This window comes from Nicotiana tomentosiformis, chromosome 9 (assembly GCF_000390325.3).
Source record: "Nicotiana tomentosiformis chromosome 9, ASM39032v3, whole genome shotgun sequence".
Classification (NCBI taxonomy): Eukaryota; Viridiplantae; Streptophyta; class Magnoliopsida; order Solanales; family Solanaceae; genus Nicotiana; species Nicotiana tomentosiformis.
In genome coordinates this window covers 75,014,234-75,035,461 of record NC_090820.1, presented here as the reverse complement: position 1 = coordinate 75,035,461, position 21,228 = coordinate 75,014,234, and the positions used below count along the sequence as shown (strand labels likewise).

Below are 21,228 nucleotides of genomic sequence, written 5' to 3'. Positions count from 1 at the left end.
AAATCAATAATTCCAACACAAATGCCACCATGTGTACATTATGGCATCTGATCTCGGCCTGATCGGCTAAGCCATCTCACTTGAAACATAACCTCTTTCAATTATTCACTCTATTCACATTTCTTTCCCATCTTTCGTTACATGGCACAAACAGCCTCATTTATTAAGTAGTTCTTGGCACTTGGGAACATTTTACAATTCGAGTCTTTCCCTTTTTATCTGTTCAAATAACATCACCATTCATGTCGACAAGTATCATCACATAAGGCATTACACATATAAGGGAAGGAACTTGAAAATTCATAATAACGTTCTCAAGTAGCATGATGACATGGTAAGCATCTAAAACAATTAGGGAACATGAATCTTCCAACCCAACACACTAAGGCAAACAATTCTAGTATGATCAAGTCGGAACTTACACCAATTATTCGAACACCAAGAGTTCGATTCTAGGAAGAAGAGAGATAGCCATACATACCTCAATTGCGCTTCTGTAAACTCTACAATTATCCAGAACCCTTAGCAACCTTAATCTATTTTAGCAATATACAAATTAAACCCAGAATTAGGAAAACATTTATGGTTCTAGCTCACTTTTCTTCTCCATACTCTTTATCACACATTCATGTAAGATAAACCACCCTCATACCCATGAAGTATCACCCTAGTACCCCCTTATAGCTATGCTTGAAACTAAGAGCTGGAGTGATGAAGCCTTACCTTTTAGGGTGAAGAATTTTGGTGCTCTACTTGAATGTTTCCAAGGCTTTGCGTGATGGTTAAAGATCAATTTGATGAAAATTTAGGCCCTCCCTCTAGAACTCTCTCTCTCACTCTAGAAATATCATAAATGAGCTTCAAAATAGACTAAAGGGGTATTTTAACGGAATGGGGGTCGGGTTTTAAATTAAGAAAATGGGTGCCCCAACACAGGTCTGCGGTCTCATATGCGACCACATAATGGTTATGCGGTCTGCAAAGTGACCACAGAAATGGCTCTCAGGGGCCTGAACTTTCGACCAGTATGTGGTCTGCATACTTGTTCTGCGGTCGCATAATGCACCGTAGAACTCCCTTCGCAAAAACCCAAGAGGGATTATGCGTCCGATATGAGGTCCGCATATCGATTATGCGGTCGCATAATCGACCGCAAAACTGACCTCAAATTGGCCAAACTTTCTGTATCACTCTGCGGCCATTATACGGTCCGTAGAGTAATTATGCGGCCGTATAATGGGCCGCAGAAACACTTTCTTCTGCGAAACATTTTCCTCTAAGTCCATAGGGTACTGTTCAGTCCAAAAAGTCTGAATTTCTACTATAATAACGTAGGAATCTATCTTGGCACCATGAAACCCCGAGTTTTTGGTTAAAATTTGTACGAGACCATATATCCTCCCCCACTTCAGATCATGCGTCCTCGAATGAGGATCAAATTTCACTTAACACAGCTTCAGTTATACCACATACCATCAGCCCCAAATTTGCCTAACTTCCTAACTTCCTAAAAATTTTGCTAGAGTTTCCTTTGTATTTAGGCCTATCCACCTGTCAGAGAGCCCCCAAAATACACCTTAGCAACATATATAGAATCAAATGACACAACAGAATGTAAAATAACACCAACCGAAGCATCATGGGGGACATATAACCAGAACAGAGTGTCTTTATATAAGCCAAACAAGTAATACGAAAATTTAGGGGGGACAACTTTATAGAGCTATTATATGGCTATTCAAACAAATGAGGGTACTTTTTTTTCATTTCATTCTCGACTTCCCAAGTAGCTTCTTCGACTTGCTGGTTTCGCCATAATACCTTTACGAATGCAATTTCTTTGTTCCTCAACTTCCGGACCTTTCTATCAAGGATAGCAACCGGAATCTCTTCATATGACAGTTCTTCACTAATCTCTATGGTCTCAACCGGCACGATAGCGGATGGATCTCCCACATTTTAAACTAGAAATATGCCACCTCTTTCGAACGATAGGAGGCCAACTCTACTCCCTCCGTCTCAGTAGCACGCATAACTCGGAGGGTCTTATGCATCTCATCAATGAAATCTTGAGGGTCTGCCTCGGGATCAGTACCTGTGAATACTGGAGGGTCTACTGAAGGAACCTATTTATCCTGGAACCAGAAGAATCCCCTTGCGAGCTAAAAAAGGTGTGTGCAACATTTGACCTCTAAGCTTGAGAAGCTACTAACTGAGTCAACATCTGAATAGCTCCCCTAAGATCCCCATCAGAAATACCGGGACCTGGAGCTGGGGATGGAGGTGGAACAGGTATATCGACTGGAGGGATTGTTTCACCCTTCGCGGGCGTAGGAACTGGGGTAGTCTGTTCTGGAGTAGACGAGTCAGGCAATGTGATAGTAGGGGGATTATCCTCACCCGCATTATCAAGTAACGGATCAACAGCCACTCCTGGGGTGGCATTGGCTTCTTGGCCAATTCTCGCTCTCTTCTTAGGTGCCATTTACTGAAAGTTAGAACAATGAACGAGTTAGGGGAAAACAACCTCATTTTCCGCTCTATCGCACGATATAGAACAACAATGAAGAGTATCATTCTTAAATGTCCAAGTAGCCCCCTAATTATAGATGTGGTCAATAACACACCGATAAGAAGGGCTCTACTAGACACGGCTCCGAGACATCCTAGGACACTCTAAAACCTTAGGCTCTGATACCAAGTTTGTCACGCCCTAACCTCGGGGAGCGCGACCGACGCTCAACCGAGTGAACCCGGTCGAGCAAGCCTATTAGACCTTCCCTACCCGACTCATTCATGATCCGAAAAGAGGACGCGTTAGCATCTTCTAAATAGGGAGAGATCAGATATAACAATTCGAGTCTTTCCCCTTTTATCCGTTCAAATAACATCGTCATTCATGTCGACAAGTATCATCACATAAGGCATTACACATATAAGGGAAGGAACTTGGAAAAGCATAATAACGTTCTCAAGTAGCATGATGCCATGGTAAATATCTAAAACAATTAGGGAACATGAATCTTCCAACCGAACACACTAAGGCAAACAATTTAAGTATGATCAAGTCGGAACTTACACCAATTATTCGGACACCAGGAGTTCGATTGTAGGAAGAAGAGAGTTAGCCATACATACCTCAATTGCGCTTCTTTAGACTCTACAATTATCCGGAACCCTTAGCAAGCTCAATCTATTTTAGTAATATACAAATTGAACCCAGAATTAGGAAATCGTTCATGGTTCTAGCTCACTTTTCTTCCCCATACTTTTTATCACACCTACATGAGAGATAAACCACCCTCATACCCATGAAGTATCACCCTAGTACCCCCTTATAGCTATGTTTGAAATTAAGAGCTGGGGTGATGAAGCCTTACCTTTTAGGGTGAAGAATTTTGGTGCTCTACTTGAATATTTCCAAGGATTTGAGTGATGGTTGAAGATCAATTTGATGAAAAATTAAGCCTTCCCTCTAGAACCCTCTCTCTCACTCTAGAAATATCATAAATGAGCTTCAAAATAGACTAAATGGTTTTTTAACGGAATGGGGGTCGGGTTTTAAATTAAGAAAATGGGTGCCCTGACACAGGTCTGCGGTCGCATATAGGACCGCATAATAGTTATGCGGTCCGCAAAGTGACCGCAGAAATAGCCCTCGGGGGCATGAACTTTCGGTCCAGGTATGCGACCAGTATGCGGTCCGCATACTTGTTCTGCGGTCGCATAATGCACCGCAGAACTCCCTCCGCAAAAACCCAAGAGGGATTATGTGACTGATATGAGGTCCGCATATCGATTATGCGGTCACATAATCGACCGCAAAACTGACCTCAAATTTGCCAAACTTTCTACTTCACTCTGCGGCCATTATGCGGTCCGCAGAGTGATTACGCGGCCGCATAATGGGCCGCACAAATGCTTTCTTCTGCGAAATATTTTTCTCTAAGACCGTAAGGTACTGTTCAGTCCAAAAAGTCCGAATTTCTACTTTAATAACGCACGAATTTATCTTGTCACCACGAAACCCCGAATTTTTGGTTAAAATTTGTACGGGGGCTTACACTATAAATATTAATTACAGCCTATGTTAGTCTGTTGAGTTGGCACAATCTCAAATAACCACCGAAGATTACTAGAGCAAAAATCAGTGGACCGGATCCCAAACCGTAATCTAGTGGTCAATGAAGTGAGGAAGAATAATGAGGTCTCATGTTTAAATCTCAGTAATAACCCAAGACTTGATGGTTAAATTACCCGTCACTGTGCTTGATGGGAGGTAGTGGTGGCAAAATGGTTAAAAGAAAACAGTTATCCACCCATATTATCCATTAAGAAATGAGCTTCTTAAAAACGGGTCAAATATGGTTAAGAATCCTATTATCCACTTAGAAAATGGATAACAAATGGATAACTAATGAGTTTAACTTCTACAATTGTAAAGCCTCAAATTGAGGGTTCCTCAAGTTTGGTAGACTAGAAATTCTCCCAAAAGTGATCATATTCAAGAAGTCATAGATATATGGATATCCATATTATTCGCTGGTTAACCCATTTTTTATCCGTATTAAATATGAATCAAGTCGGATAATTTATCCATTTATTACATTATCCGTTTTCGATCCGTACATATCTGACTCGACCCACACGTTTGCCGCCCTAATGGGAGGTATGAAATTATTTGGACACCACCGCCATAAAAGAAATTCTATTACTAAATTAAGATTCTCATGAACAGTATTTTAGTTTAGTGAATTAAATTTGTATGCAAAAACAAAAGCTCATTCTGCCAACTTTAAATAGGGCCAGACGGTGCAAATAATGCCATGTGTTGTTGTAACGAAATATATACAGGACACGATAAAATAGGTGGAGCAGCGAAAGAAAACACTCCTGAATCAATCAATCGGCAAACAAAAACCCCTAAAATCGATTTCTCGAGAAATGGAAGGCGAGGCAATCACCCGGATAATGGTAGGAGTGAACGAGTCAACGATCAAAGGTTATCCACATGCTTCCATTAGCAGTAAAGGCGCATTCGAGTGGACTCTTAAGAAGATCGTTCGTAACAACACTCCTGGCTTCAAACTCCTCTTTCTCCATGTTCAAGTTCCCGATGAAGACGGTTATTTTCTTTCTCTCTCTATAAATATTGCACAAATCGTATCATTTTCCACGTGTCAATTTGTGATCTCTTGTTGAAATTGTTCAACTGATTTGCGCCTGATTTTATTGTTGTTGTAGTAGTTGTTATTTGTTGTGTATCAAACTAATCTGTGTGTATTGTATCCAACTGATTACTGTGTAATTTTATTTGGTTGTTAAATACTTTAGTTCTGATATTTGACCTAAGCGAAATATATTGTACTAACTAATTTGTAGAGCGAAATATTACAACTAATTTGGTGTAGTAGTAGTAGTAGTAGTAGTTGTTGTTGTTGTTGTTGTTGTTGTTGTGTATCTAACTGATTTTTTGACCTAAGCGAAATATTGCAACTAATCTGAAGTTTAGTAGTAGTGATGGTGGTGGTGGTAGTAGTAGTAGTAGTATTAGTTGCTGTTGTGTATCACAAATTTTATTTGGTTGCTAAATGCTTTAGTTCTGATATTTGACCTCAGCGAAATATTGCAACTAATTTGTAGAGCGAAATATTACAACTAATTTGATGTTGAGATGTAGTAGTAGTAGCTGTAGTTGTTCTTGTGTATTTTTAGCTGATTTGTGTGTCATTCTATTGTAGTAGTAGTAGTTATTGTTGTTGTTGTTGTTGTTGTTGTTGTGTATCGAACTGATCTGTGTGTAATTTTATTTAGTTGCTAAACGCTCTAGTTCTGATATTTGACCTAAGCAAAATATTGCATCTAATCTGATGTTGAGATGTAGTACTAGTAGTATTAGTAGTAGTATAGTTGTTGTGTATCGTTCTGATTTTTGCACAAATGTTATCATTTCTCATGCGTCAAATTATGACCTCGTGTTGAAATTTTTTGAACTGATTTGTAAAGCGAAATTTTGCAACTAATTTGATGTGGAGATGTAGTAGCAGTGATAGTAGTAGTTGTTGTTGTTTTAGTATATTGAACTGATTTTTGTGTAATTTTATTTGGTTGCTAAAGACTTTAATTCTGTTTTTGACTTGAGCGAAATATTGAAAATTCACAACTAATTTGTAAAGCGAAATATTGCAATTAATTTGTTAAGCGAAATGTTGCAACTAATTTGATGTGAGACGTACTAGTAGTAGGAGTAGCAATTTGTTGTTGTGTATCGAACGGACGTGTAAATTTATTTTGGGTGCTAAAGGCTTTAATTCTGGTATCTGACCTAGATATCACAATTCCCAGTTTTACAATTTTTCAAGTTTTTCAGCATGACTTCTAAATTAACCAGAGAGTGCAACATTGACCTAGCCATGTTGTTTCAAAATTTCTTCTTTTTCTTTTACATTCTTAAGAGGGGGATAGGAAGGGTCAACCAGGCTAGGGATTCGAACTCGTCGTACGAATTGTAGGGACATTTTATTGCACAAGTTTATTCCAGGATTTGTGCTTAATCGGGGCGGAGGGTTGCCTTTGTGATATAAGCCATAAAATAGAACGATCAATGTGAATCAGTAGCTCCCAAGGTAACCCGTCGTTATTATGGCGCGTGTGATCATTTTCTTATTTGGGTAGCTTCTCTTGAGGTGAAAGAGAAGTAAGATTCACTTTCTCTTTCCGTTTGGAGTGGTTCACTTTCTTGTCACTTAAAAGAGCGAAATTGCAGAATCTAGTCTTAAGGCCAAAGAGTCATATCTTTGAAGCTACTATTTGTTCTTGTTCATAGGATTGGGGTGGGGGAAAGGGTTAGAACTTAGAAGGCTATTCTGGAAGAGAAAAGACAGCTTACTCTTTTCCTTAATAGGAACAAAATGAGTAATGTCAGCACAGGTCAAATTTGTGTATTTCTTTTTTCTTTTACATTTCATGCTTCTATTTCTATTGGTTTTATGGCTACAATCAAAATATGTGGAAATTTCAAGTTGCATTGGAAAATCATTCCCGTGCTTTGTATTTAATTGGGAAATGCAGAGGTCTGTTGTTTTTGCTGGTTCTGAACCATTTGCCTTAGCCATGTTTTCTGTAGGTTGACCATCCTTACATGCGTGATGCATCTAACAAAATCCGAGTACCATCGGGCATCAGTGTGTAAACTTCATTATGCTTTCAATGTTTTATTGCCAATCTTGTAGACCCAGCATACTATTTCTCCATCATGCAATCTGCCATATTTGGTTTATTCAGTAGCTTATATGTGTCTTGTTGGTCATTTGATTACTAGGTTTTGAAGACATGGATAGCATATTTGCATCACCCGAGGATTTCAAGGTCCTGAAACACAGGGACAAGATTAGAGGGCTCCATCTGCTGGAGTACTTTGTTAACCGATGTCATGAAATTGGGGTACCTGGATTTCCTTCGAATCTTGGCATGAAACTTTAAGCTAATGCTAAATTACTAAGCTAATGCTAAGTTACTAACTAGTATTTGAACTTTACTGCTTGAGGGATACTATTAAATTTTGGTGCTTTCAGAATCTCTATAGTACAAAAACTTTGAAACTTACCATGTGCCATTTTTGTAGGTTCCTTGTGAAGCATGGATAAAGCAAGGTGACCCAAAGGAAGTCGTCTGCCATGAAGTCAAACGTGTACAACCAGATCTTCTTGTGGTTGGCTGCCGTGGTCTTGGTCCCTTTCAGAGGTATGCTTAATTGTAGTAGCAGTTTGGTCTTTTTTATTTTTATTTTTATTTTCAAGTTTCTATGGGGATGTCTCTTCAACTTGTTGAGTGTGTGCCCCCTCCACCCAGCGTCCAGCAAGAACAGGCTTCTGGAAACATCATAAAGTATCTAATGGCCCAAATATCTCGTGTTCTTTATATTCTTCCACATAGCAACTGAGTTAATAACCATTTCAAAACTTTCATCACCGAAACGATCTACTGTTCATTTCATGTCTTCGAATAGAAAATTTCTGCAAGTAGCATTCTCACTAAATCATCGTTTAGGGTATATTGCAGTAGCAAACCCATCTCATTAAGTGATGATTCCAACCACTGAACTCTCTGCACATGGTTAGAAACCCTTACCACCCTGTTTGGATGGTTGTTACTTATTCTTTCGTATTGTATAGTTTTGTACAACATTGTATTGTACGGTATTGTTTTGTGGATACAACGTTTAGATAGATCGTATCGTTTGGTGTGGTTTAATAACACTTTTATTGTTTCGGTTTAATTGTACATATCGTATAATAACCGATAAATCTACTAAAATGCCCTTAATTGTTGTAAGGAAAAATACATAAGTTTCCACCCTAAACTTGTCCCGATAACTCGGTTGAACACTAGAACTTTACGGGCGTTCATGTACCCCCAAAAAGCGTTTGGAGTGAATTATTTTCACCCTAATAGCTGATGTGGCAAAAAAATAAAGATAAAAAATTATAAGCGCGTAAATAACAAAAAAATAAATAAAAAAGATGGGGCCCCTCTTCTTTCTTCTTTCTTACCCCCTCATCCCTTTCTTCTTCATTCTTCAACCCCCCCACACACACACACCAAAAAAAAACATTCTTTTTTTTCTCATCGTAGATACAATTTTCTTTATACCTTTTTTGCTTCACCACTCTTTAATTCCTCTCTATAACATCATAACAAACACTCTTAAACCCACCTTTTCAATGTCTCTTTATCTAATACCCACAATTTCCATTAGCATGGTCTCTTTATCTAATACCCAGATTCCAAAGACAATTAATTTTGGTTTTTCCCAATCACTCAAGATTTGATTCCAAAAGAATACAACTTTCATTCAAAATCCATGAGCAGAGTTGGCCAGAAAGATTGAGGATCTAAAAGGAAAAGGGCGTTGTAGTCCCAAAAGGAGTTTCTCCTTTCCAATCCCACAAAAAATTGCCTTTTCATCTCATCTCAAGCTTGAGAACCCGACCAAAATACAAAATTTTATTTTATGTTTCATAAATACTCCTGTCTCCGGCACCATAGCCCTTCCCTTCTCTAAAATGACAGGAAAATAATGTCATTATCATCTCTCATATATTCATCCTTATCAAATATGGCAGGATTCTGTTGTTTCAAATACCTGCCCATATGATAATGCTTTTTACTTCACTGTCAAAACTTTTTGGCTCCATCGAATTGTTTTGGAGAATTGCCCGGGAAAGAAATTTTGTATTAAAACGTACAGAAAAAGAGTGAAGTAGGAGTGAAAATAGTAAAAATTTAGGAGTGCAAAAAATAAAACTAAATGATGCCATATCGATGATGTGGCGAAATTATAGGGAGAGTATAAATCACCTCCCACCATGCAACTGATTGTGTATGCATAATGAAGTATTAATTTCACTCTAAATAAGAATAATGGGGTACATGAATGCTCGTAAAGTTTAAGTGGTCAATCGAGTTACTGGACAAGTCTAGGGGGAAACTTATGTATTTTGTCTTGATGTAAATATTACATTTATCAAACAATTATTCATAAAAATAATTTAAGACAACTCTTTTTCCTCAATTATCATAATTTATGCCTTGTAAACATATTAAATTATTAAATTCATGCACTACTAATGAAATTAATAAAAAATAAGTTAATGATATAGTTTTTAATGATTGTGGTGTCCAGGCCAGCTTACACGCACTTCGACTAATCCACGGTGTACCTGCTACCTCCTACCAACACTTGTATCGTGCGACTCTGTCCACCAATGCGTGGATGGATGTAAGAGATCACATATTATTTTTGCCTCTCTGGGATTTGAACCTGAACCTGAGAGACCTCATGGTTCTCAAACCATTTCATCGACCACTAGACACACCCTTGGGTGTAAAAACAATTTAATGGTATTAACAACAATTATTACACATCTTTTATATTTTGGATCATAAATAATGTTTCTTAACAACATGCATTCATATAATCCATAACATAAAATGCATAATAATTATATTTTCTAATGAAGTAACATTCATATTATTCATAAAATTCTCAATAAGTATAAGATACATGATACATGGTCAATAAAAGAGATTTGTGTTCTTCCATAGACGCCAATTAATGTTTTGCACAAGACTGTATGTTGACAAATAATGTATAAGATTTTGGGACAATACTTAGTTTCAAATCGATCTCCTTTACTATTTGTCATATCTCACTCTAGAATGGGTGACATAGTTGAAAGATGATTATTCACATTGGCTAAATGATCCAACCTCTCAACATGGCAGTCATATCTTTAAGATGATCTTGTTTAGGCTTTTTACTCCTATTAGTAGTCGGTGCCTCTGGATAGGCACTCAAGTTAGGTGTTTCAGGAGTTGGCAAATGACCCATATTCCTCAGCATTTTCCAAAGAGGTAGCATTCACAGGAATCATTTCATCTACCTCATTAATTGTCAATGAGCTAGATGAAATGGTTTTTAGGTATGCCGCCTCTTTGAAAATTGGAATATAGACAATTTGAACAAAATTAGCCAAACTTTCGATGCACCTAAGTTGAATACATTTTCAGAGGCACTGACTTCTAATATTAGTAAAAAGTCTAAACAATATTATTTTGAAGACATGGTGCCTTGTTGAGCAGTGGGAGAATCATTATTAGTTGCCTTTTAATGATGTCATCTATTCTATAACAAGACATGGCAAATGAATTTGGAACAAAGTATGGTCCTATACGTTTATATATTATTTGTCAATATGCAAACTTATGCCGAACAATGACTGGATATCCTTGGAAGAACGCAAATCTCTATTGGCATGATATAGGCTGCCAATTGAATTAGACTTGTATATTTTTCTTATGCCTATTGAGGGTTTTATGTACAATATGATTATTATATTATTAGAGAACATTATCTTATGGATTATGTGAATGCATGTTGTTAAGAAAACATTACTTATGAGTTATGATCCTAATTCAACATTACTTATGAGTTATGATCGTAATTAGAAGCAAACCTATTTGGTCGCAGTGATATCCAATAAAGTGCACTATTCATCTTTGAATTTTCCGCTTGGCATTAGCCTTACCGTGGTCTCTATTCTGCCTCCACAGCCATATGGCCTTGTTGCCCCTACCGCCTTTTTATTAATAGTAAATGGAAAGTATTTCCATGCATCTGATCCCTCCAATTCTTCCCCGACATGGTTGATTGCTAGAATCTAATTGAACTACTGTGTACCTAGTTGTCTTAAGAGCCTTGACAATCACTAAAATATAGAATTCAACAGCGATCATGAATCTTGTAGCCAGAAAGGCTCGAGCAAGGTCCTCACTTTCAGTAGCTTTCTCTCAGTCCAGGAGAAACCTCTAGTTACCAGAAGGGCAAAACTCTAGTTACCAGAACGGCAAAACTCTAGTTACCAGAATGCACAGGAACTTGTGTCTGAACAGTAGAAGAATGCTTCTCCCTGTGCCTCAATATTGGTCCAAACTTGTTCATTCACGAAAAGCTTTATTCTGTTTTCTGGATGTTCCATAGCAGGGCCCACCTTGTAAAGATCTAAACATTTTATCTACTTCCGAGGCTGCTATTACTTGGGGTCCTTGTGAGTGATATGAGATCTAGCAGTCATTTTGCACTTGCTTCTCACTAAATAATGGGTCCCTCGTGATCGTGACTAATCAAACAACCTGTACTTTGGGACACTGCTTCATTAAAGAGGTGATTTTTCTGTTGCAGGGTTTTCGTGGGAACTGTGAGTGAGTTCTGTGTTAAGCATGCCGAATGTCCTGTTGTCACAATTAAGCGCAGTGCAGCTGAGACTCCTCAGGACCCTATAGATGACTAATTCATTTGGTGTATTTGTTAGTGCTTAATATTCATTGATGCAAATTAGATGTCGACTTGTGTTGTAGATAGATTTTGCAGATTTTCATTCTGGTTATATAGCTGTATCTGCTGTGTTGTGGGTTTCGTGTTTGCACATGATTGTTGTTTGCATGTGTAGTAACAATGTCCCGTGCACATGTGTCTGAGCTTTGAGTACTTCTGGGCATGCGTGTGCTCTTTAGTAATATGTTGGTTTTGTAGAAGATTTTCGCTCGGCGTCAGTCTTTTTTGTACATGCATCTTATGATGAATGTGTGTTGCCTATATATCCGTACATATGGTTTAAAGGGCCGCCCGGTGCATAAAGCATCTCGCATTCACGCTGGGTCCGGGAAAAGGCTGTACCCTAAGGATGTGATATAGACAACCTACCCTAATGTAAGTATTAGTGGCTGCTTGGCTCGAACCTGTGACCTATACATCATACTGAGATAACTTTACCGTTGCTCCATGGTTCCTCTTTATCTGTACGTATGGTTTGCTTAACCATGTACTTTGGGGAGAAAAAGTAAGATTTTAAGTATTTTTTTTGTTTGGTTTCAAATGAGGATCGAAGAGTGTAAAAAGGTATTTAACAAAGGTCCCTATTGTAATGGACAATCTCTAATATTGTTATATGTATAATCAATCTATTATTTATATACAAATTAAAAAAAAAAAAACAGCTAGAATGGTAGAGTCAGCCAGCAAGGAGACTGTTACGCAGTTCAATAAATAACAATAGCCTCTCATTGTGTATAGCTTTTCACAATTCCCAGAATTACGGGGAATTCGAAGCCCCCCTCCACAGCTTGGTTCCCTAAATAATTGAACATGAGAAAGTAAGTCAGTCGGACAAGAGTAAAACGTCTGATCAGACATATTGGAAATTTAGTGCTACTACTAGTTTGCAGGAGAAACATCCAACATTCTTCTGAGTGTGTGCATATTTCTCAAATATATAATTACAAATTATGAAATTAATGTTTGTTTTATAATTTTGTTAATTATAAGTTTTAACTTGAAATAGAGAAGTTGAAGTTGAAAAACATATATGAAGAGTATTTCAAGTGATAATGGTTCATTCACACAATTATTTTTTTCTTTTTACTAAATAAAATTCATGTCTAAACACGAATAATTTCAAATGTGCTTTAGTAACCTCAACTCTAATACTCATTTTTTCAACTTCAGTCAAAATGAACTCAAACTATATACTAGATCTTCCATCCATGAGCCGAGGCAAGTAGTGTTTGAACTTGTTAATACACACTGATGTTTTAACTTTTCTGCATACATATATATAGTTCCAGTGCAAGAGAGTGCACGTAATTATCTCCACAGCTTATGTCTTGTTGATTCATCTTCTGACCACGAGGTTGAAAGTAGTTCAAACATATAGTTTGTTTGGACAATTTTTTTGAAGGCTAAAAGTATTTTTTCTTGAATTTAAGGTGTTTGACCAAACTTTTAAAAAGAAAAAAAGTACTTCAAAATAAAATTGTTTTTTGAGAAGCTGAAAAAGTAGATGTTTCCTAAAAATACTTTTCTTTTTTTGAAAAACACTTTTGAAAAAAATACACATATTAGAAGTACTTTTTAAAAGATTGATCAAACGCTAATTGATGCTAAAAAATATTTTTTAAATTGATTAGTTAAACACAAATTGCTTCTCACCTAAATCTAAAGTATTTTTTTGAAAATTACTTGTAAAAAAAATACTCTTCAAAATAAGTTGATTTTAGAAGTCGGCAAAACATGCAATAAATCACCAAAAGAGACACCATTTGTCTTTCAAATTTAGCTATTGCTCTCTTTGTGGAGTTTAAAAAAAAGGATAAAAAGAAAATTAAAATTAAAATTATTTTCAAATATATAACGTATTATTTTTGTTGAGACAAAAGTAGAGTATACCGAGGAGCATTTACTACGAATTAATGCTCTCTTCTCGAATTCTCGCAAAGTTGCAAAAACATATGCAAACAAATTGAGATGGTGATAAATTCTTAAGTTCAAAACTTGGTGAACAACTATATCTAACAAGTGAAGTCTGTAATACATAACATTACAATATATTTCTGAAAAAGAAAAAAAGAAGAAAAAATAGCTAAATAAAAGTAATCCAAATTTACCAAAAGTACATTCAACTTCCCAAATTTCTAGGCAATAGACACTTTTGCACCAGCTTCTTCAAGCTGTTTCTTAGCTTCCTCAGCTTCATCCTTAGAAATTCCTTCCTTAAACTTCTTCGGCAAGCCTTCAATCAACTCCTTAGCTTCTTTTAAAGCCAAATTAGTTAAAGCCCTAACAGCTTTAATCGCCGCGATTCTCGCATTACTCGGCACTTCCTGAATGATAACGTCAAATTCCGTCTTCTCCTCAACAACCACCGGAGCTTCTGCGGCGGCGGGTGCGGCGGAGACGGCGGCAGGAGCGAAGGATGCGGCGGTAACACCGAGCTTGTCTTGAAGGTACTCGACGAGTTTCTGTGCGTCAGCTAGTGTTAAATTGGAGATTTCATCTCCGAGTCCGACTACCTTCTCCGGTGCTTCAACGGCGGCGAGTGGACGGTGGTGGTGGAGTTTGGGTGAAGGAATTGGGAATTTTAGCATTTGTTTGGGGAAGGAGATTGAGGCGTGTGGAGAATTGGGGGTAGGGTGTGACGGCGCAGAGAGGGTAATGGTGGATAACGTCGACGCCATTGCAATTTGCAAGGGAATGGAGGAGGAGAAGAGAGCAAGATAAGGGAAGGCAACTTTCAGTTGATAAGGTAGTACAGTTACAATTGTGCTTTATTTTTGTCTACCTATTTATTCAAGAAAATGATCCTTGAAGAAAAATAAGAAAAGCTGGTGAAATATGAAAACTTATTTTTATTCTTTTTAATTTATTAAGTTCTGTCAATACAGTCTCTTGTTTGCAAATTTGGGTGTTTTTAATACGATGGATATCATTTTTTATGAAATATAATTTTTCAAAAAATGCTTTAGTTGGTGAGTTCAAAATAAAGTTTTTAGAGAAAAAATATATAAATTAATAATAATAATAATAATAATAGTAGTAGTAAATTAGAAGTATTTTGATGAAGCTTTTTAGTAATAAGATTAACAATAATGCCCGCAAGGGTTGGTTAAATTGGTTGGGTGAGTGATTTCCGAGTGCAGACATTTAAAATTTATTGAATTTAGAATTCATAAACTAAATTTGGACTATATTTGGAATTCAAGATATATTAGTCTAAATAAATTTATTGGGCTAATATAATTGGATTAACATATAAGTTAAATATGTGTGGTTTAATAAATAAATTTAAATCTATTAGCTAGAATGATGAGCCCACTTCATTAACCCCAATATATCATTTTTCTAGAGGCCCAGTTGGGTGCCACGTGTCAAGTGATGTGGCACGCCAAGTCAAACGGAAGAGCCAATAAGATTATGCCCCATGTCAAAATGATAAGGCGTGCCAAGTCAAATTCCAATGAAATTGCGCCACATTTGCAACTGACATGTTCTAGCCAATCAAATGCGGCCTCGTCGCGCTTTAATTTGATTGGTCGGAAAGAGTTTGTTCTCATCACAACTCTTCTTTTCTACAACTATAAATGAGTGTCTTCAAACTTAAGAAAAGACACTAAAAGTTATAACAAGAAGCAAGAGAGAGCTCGCCGATCAAACACAGAAAATTTCTCTACAAGTTTCAAAGCTTAAGCAATCAAGTTCAAGTTCAAGCTCAAGAATGAAGAACAAATCAAGGTTCAAGGAGTACAAATTCAAATCAAAGTTCGTGTTAGTTGAATTCAAGATCATCATTCGCGGCAACAAATATAGATTCAAGATCAAGCTCAAAGGCCTTGAATTTATTTACTATTGGGAAAAAGAATCTGGTGACAAGAGTGGGTTGCTCTAGTGGTGAGCACCCTCCACTTCCAATCAAGAGGTTGTGAGTTCGAGTCACCCCAAGAGCAAAGTAGAGAGTTCTTGGAGGGAGGAAGCTGATGGTCTATCAGAAACAACCTCTCTATCCCAGGGTAGGGGTAAGGTCTGCGTACAAACTACCCTCCCCAGACCCTACTAGTGAGATTATACTGGGTTGTTGTTGGAAAGAAGAATCAGAGGATTCTTAGATATTATACACTCATTTTATTTGAAATCAAATACTACGATTGTTGTAATATTTTCGGTCTCGATTATTTTCTTAACGCAAATTTATTGTCTACGAATTCTGACACGCCCATTGTGGCCATCTCTACCTCTCATCTCAACTTTTCAATCACCAAGGTTCAAGAACATCGAATTGGCTTCAAAGAAAACCAATTCCCGATTAACCTCCACCAAGGCTGCTAATTGCAGGTTCTACGATGATGTTGAAAGCATCCTCGATGTTACCTTTGGAAGCTTTGGACCAGTTACAAGGAGCAAAGCAAGCTCTTTAGGACAACAATCACTCCAAGTGTCGTCCGCATCAACTCATATTTTCGGATCTTCATCCTCAAAAAGAGCAAGATCATCTACAAACGCACACGAAAGAGGAGAGATGTTGCTGAAAAGATTAAGAAAACTCTAGCTCTACTTAACCTCTCTGGATCCAAGAATTTTGTTGTGAAAGAAGATGATGATACTTCAAGTGATGGATCCTCCCTACTTACATTGCATAGCATGAGCCAATCAAAGATCAATAAGTGTGACAATCCATGCTACTCCCCATCATCTACAACAATCATGCAAGCAATGGTGACAAACGCTTTATCTGTGGAGGAGCAGCTGACAAACTTGATAGGAGCAATTGCTGGCTTGACCAAATGCATACAAAATCAAGATGCTAGAATTGACAAGCTAACAGATAGGGTGAGAATCTTGATGGAAGAAGAATCCACTCATGCACCTGGCAAGCTCCCAAAAGTTTCAGAGAGTGATTCTCCTCCAAGACAACTAACACCCAATAAGGCTATCCTCGTCTCATCCGAAGGGATGATTCCAATCGATCAACTAAAGGAGTTCATTGAAGGAACTATAAAAAATAAGTATGCAGTTGCTTCCAAGTCCTCCCTTACATACGCAAAGCCGTACACTGCAAGGATCGATATGTTGAAGATGCCTGCTGGCTATCAACCTCCAAAGTTCCAACAGTTTGATGGTAAAGACAATCCAAAGCAACATGTGGCACACTTCGTTGAGACATGCAACAATACTGGAACTTATGGAGATTACCTTGTCAAGCAGTTTGCCCGCTCGTTAAAAGAAAATGCTTTTGATTGGTATACAAACCTCGAGGCGGGATCTATTGATAACTGGGATCAACCAGAGCAAGAGTTACTCAATCGTTTTTATAGCACATGGCGCACTATGAGCATTGTGGAACTTACAAATACTCGTCAATGGAAGGGTGAACCAATTATCGACTTTATCAATTGTTGAAGGAATGCAAGCCTCAACTGCAAAGGCAGGCTTAGTGAAGCTTCTGTCATAGAGATGTGCATCCAAGGCATGCATTGGGGATTGCGCTACATCTTGCAAGGTATCAAGCCTAGCACATTTCAAGAACTTGCGACTCGTTGCCATGACATGGAGTTGAGCATGGCCTCCGCTGGAAATGAAAGGCTGCCCATCTACGAGCCTCGCAAAGGGAACAACAAGAAAGAAGTTAGGAAATGGAGCAAGTTGTACCTAATTCAGAAAGTAAAGAAGCTATGAATGTCAACACATCACATGTGAAGTTCTCAACGAAGGTTAGCAAGAAGCAGAGTATGAAATCCACTTCTTTACAAGATAAGCCAAGTGGAAAGTTGACTCTAAAAGAAATGCAAGAGAAGGAGTACCCATTTCTAGATTCTGATGTGCCTGCAATTTTTGAAGAGCTTCTCAAGTTATAGCTCATTGATCTTCCGGAGATGATGCGGCCAAATGAAGCTGTGAAAATTGATGACCCAAATTACTACAGATATCATCGACTTGTGAGCCATTCTCTTGAGGAGTGCTTTGACTTTAAGGACAATGTTGTGGACTTGGCTCGTGAAAAGAAGATTGTGCTTGAAGATGAGAAGGCAAGTACGAACGAAGTCTCTATCACCTTTGGCTCATTCAGTCTAGATGAGCTATGTAGTTTAAAAGAAATCAAAGAATAAGAATTACTGGAGAATAACAAAGTCGAAGTAGATCAGCCTGATGATGATGAAGGTTGGAAGTTGGTGACTCGTCGTAGGCGTCACAAAAGAAGCCCATGAAAAGAATCAATAGAACAACCAACAAGGAAAATGATGGTAAAAAGACCAAGGAAACAAAATCCAGTTAAGCATTTGAAGAAAGCAAAAGTGGAGGTGCACCATCCTCAAAAGCCACGACATCTAGTGACCTTGGAGGAGTTCTTGCCAAGTTGGTTCCGCATAAAGATTTCCCATGATGGCATTGATGCCTCTTGTTGCAATGCTGATAAAGGGGAAGAAAAGAGTGATAACCTACCGTTGGAACCATATTCGAAAAAGCTCATCGAGTCATTCCCCAAGAAGTTAATGCTTGAGAGAAAAAAGTGACGTTCACGAATGACGATCTTCTACTAGGTGACACTCCTCATAACCTCCCATTATACCTAGTTGGCTATATGCGCGATGAAAGGGTAAATCGAATTTTGGTTGATGGCGGATCATTAATGAACATCTTCCCAGTTCGTACTATGAAATAACTTGGCATTCCTATGAATGAACTCTCGGAAAGTCGTTTGATGATTCAGGGATTCAACCAAGGGGAAAAGAGCCATATGAGCGATCATGTTGGGAATCACCATTGAAGATATGCAATCAAGTGCATGGCTGCATGTGATCGATGCAATGACTTCATATAACGTCTTGCTTGGAAGGCCTTGGATACATGAGAATAAAGTAGTTCCATCTACCTACCATCAATGTTTGAAGTACTATGAGGGTGGGGTTGAGAAGAAGATAGTTGCTAATGACAAGCCATTCATTAAGGCTGAGTCACACTTCGCCGATGCAAAGTTCTACTTGAAGAACCTCATTGTGATGGAGCTACAAGCTGATGATGTCATGAATGGCAAGAATGATGAGTCTACGACTAAAAGAGCTGAGGTGGTTGTCGACAAAACCGAAGCTATTGCCGAGAAGGTACACCCTAACTCAAATAAATCTCATAGAGGGAACATTGTATCTCACGGCAAGAAGGTAACTCCTACGCTCCGCTATGTCCCTAAAAATAAGAAAGAGGAGGGCGAATCATCCAATCTCCAAACCAATATTCTGAGGGGTTAACTCTTTCTATCAAACGAATTGAGGCGGTAAAGCTATCGTCAACGCTACTTGAAGGGTTTGTTGTAATGAGCCGACTGGTCATTTTGCTTTTTAGATCCCCGTTCTCCTAATTAAGAATCCCCGTATGTGTCTTTATTGTTTCATGACTTGCAGGGATGGTTGACTTGGGTTTGGAAGGGTTCGAGTTGAAATCGGAACACTTAGTTCCTTAATAGTGGCGTATAATGGTCAAGTTTGACTTGAGTCAACGTTTTGAGTAAACGACCTCGGAACCTAGATTTGACGGCCCCAATAGGTTCATATGATGATTTTGAACTTGGACGTGTGTTCGGATCGGGTTTCGGATTACCCAGGAGCATTTTAGCGCTTAATATTGAAAGTTGGCGCATTGAAGGTTTTCAAGTTCTTTAAGTTTAGTTTGGAGTAGACTTTGGTGTTATCGAGGTCCGTTTGGGATTACGAGCTTGAGAATAGTTTTGTATGGTGATTTATGGCTTGCACACAAAATTTGGTGTCATTCCGAGTAGTCTAAGTATGATTCGGCGCGTTCAGAGTAAGTTGAAGAGCTTGAAGTTCATAATTTGATTCAATTCGGTTTTGGGGTGCAATTCTTAGTTTTGATATTGTTTTATGTGTTTCGAGAGTTCGAGTAGGTCCGTATTATGTTTATGGACTTGTTGATGTATTTGGACGGGGTCCCGGGTGGCTCGGGTGAGTTTCGGACTGCCCGAAGCTAAGTCCAAAATGCTGTCACTGCTGGTTCTGGTTTACTTCTTTGCGATCGCGTGGGTGGGGTTGCGTTCGCGAATAAGAAAAATTGGGGGACTGGAGTTTGTGCTTCACGTTTGCAACACCCAGTCCGTGTTCACGAAGGTCTGGGACCTGCGGCCTTCGCGTTCGCGTAGAGTGGGCTGGGCAGGGGTGGCCGCTGTGGTCTTCGCGTTCGCGTAGGGCATGCCATACAAGCCTTCGCGTTTGCGATAGCCAATTTTCTGGGCTTGGGCGGTTTGCCTTCGCGATCACGAGGACTCTTCCGTGATCGCGAAGAAGGATCACTTGGCAGTAGCATTTTTAAACACGGTACTTAAGCTCATTTTCTTCATTTCTCTCACTTGTTGGTCGAATTTAGAGCTCTCTGATGAGGGATTTTCACCTAGAACTTTGAGGTAAGTAATTTCTACACAAAATGAGTTTAATTCATGTGTTATGGGTAGGGTATAACATAGTAATTTGTCACCACCCAAATTGGTGGGCCGCGACGAGCACCCGGTGCCTTACTTAACTGAGTACCAACGTAACATATCTTTCTTATCACACCATCATGGGTAAATGGGCCAGAAGGTCCGTTATGAGATAACCAGAATAAAACATAAGGGAATACTAGACATAGGACAATCCAACATGATATAGAAACTTATACATGTGACATACGTGCCTATAAGGCCGACATGATCATTTGTACACTCAAAACATAGGCCGTCAAGGCCATACAAGTATCTATATACATGACATCTGTCTACAAGACTCTAAGAGTACATAAATGTCATAAAGGCCGGGACAGGACCCCGCCATACCAATCTATACATGTCCAAAGCATACTAACAAAATAGGCAACTCCGGAGCAAGTGGAGTGCACCAACACCTTCCCCTGAGCTGATAGCCTACTAGGAGGACTGTCAACCTGTCTATCAGGACCTGCAGGCATAAAACGCAACGTCCCCAGGCAAAATGGACGTCAATACAAATAAAGTACCGAGTATGTAAGGCATGAAAGCGATATATAAAAGACATGAAAGAAACATGGAGTAAAGAACTCAACCTGTAAGTCTGAATAGCTCTGTGAATCATGAAACATTTATAATGTCATGCATATGCGTATAAATGTCATATCATGCGTAGGTATATGCGTACATAATATCATCAAGCCTCTGAGGGCATCCCATCATATCATCTCGGCCTCTGTGGGAGAAATCATCAACGTATACCAGATGATCGGATAGTGGTGCGTATATAACGCCGTAACCTTTCCCCATACACCATATACATATAATATATGTGTATATAACACCGTATGGTCATGAGTCAATGTACATA

At 38.4% G+C, this 21,228-nt stretch overlaps 2 protein-coding genes across 2 annotated transcripts; one reads left to right on the top strand and one right to left on the bottom strand.

The window, feature by feature from the left end:
* Window positions 1–4,824: 4,824 nt before the first annotated feature.
* LOC104100449 (universal stress protein A-like protein) lies at window positions 4,825–12,096 on the top strand. Its single transcript, XM_009607677.4, has 4 exons — window positions 4,825–5,125; window positions 7,322–7,443; window positions 7,625–7,743; window positions 11,744–12,096. The coding sequence occupies exons 1-4, from the start codon at window positions 4,945–4,947 to the stop codon at window positions 11,850–11,852; spliced, it is 531 nt and encodes a 176-aa protein (XP_009605972.1). The 5' UTR covers window positions 4,825–4,944; the 3' UTR covers window positions 11,853–12,096.
* Window positions 12,097–13,865: 1,769 nt separating this feature from the next.
* LOC104100447 (large ribosomal subunit protein bL12c-like) lies at window positions 13,866–14,728 on the bottom strand. Its single transcript, XM_009607675.4, has one exon. It carries the CDS (start codon window positions 14,572–14,574, stop codon window positions 14,032–14,034), a length of 543 nt encoding a protein of 180 aa, XP_009605970.1. The 5' UTR covers window positions 14,575–14,728; the 3' UTR covers window positions 13,866–14,031.
* Window positions 14,729–21,228: the final 6,500 nt, after the last annotated feature.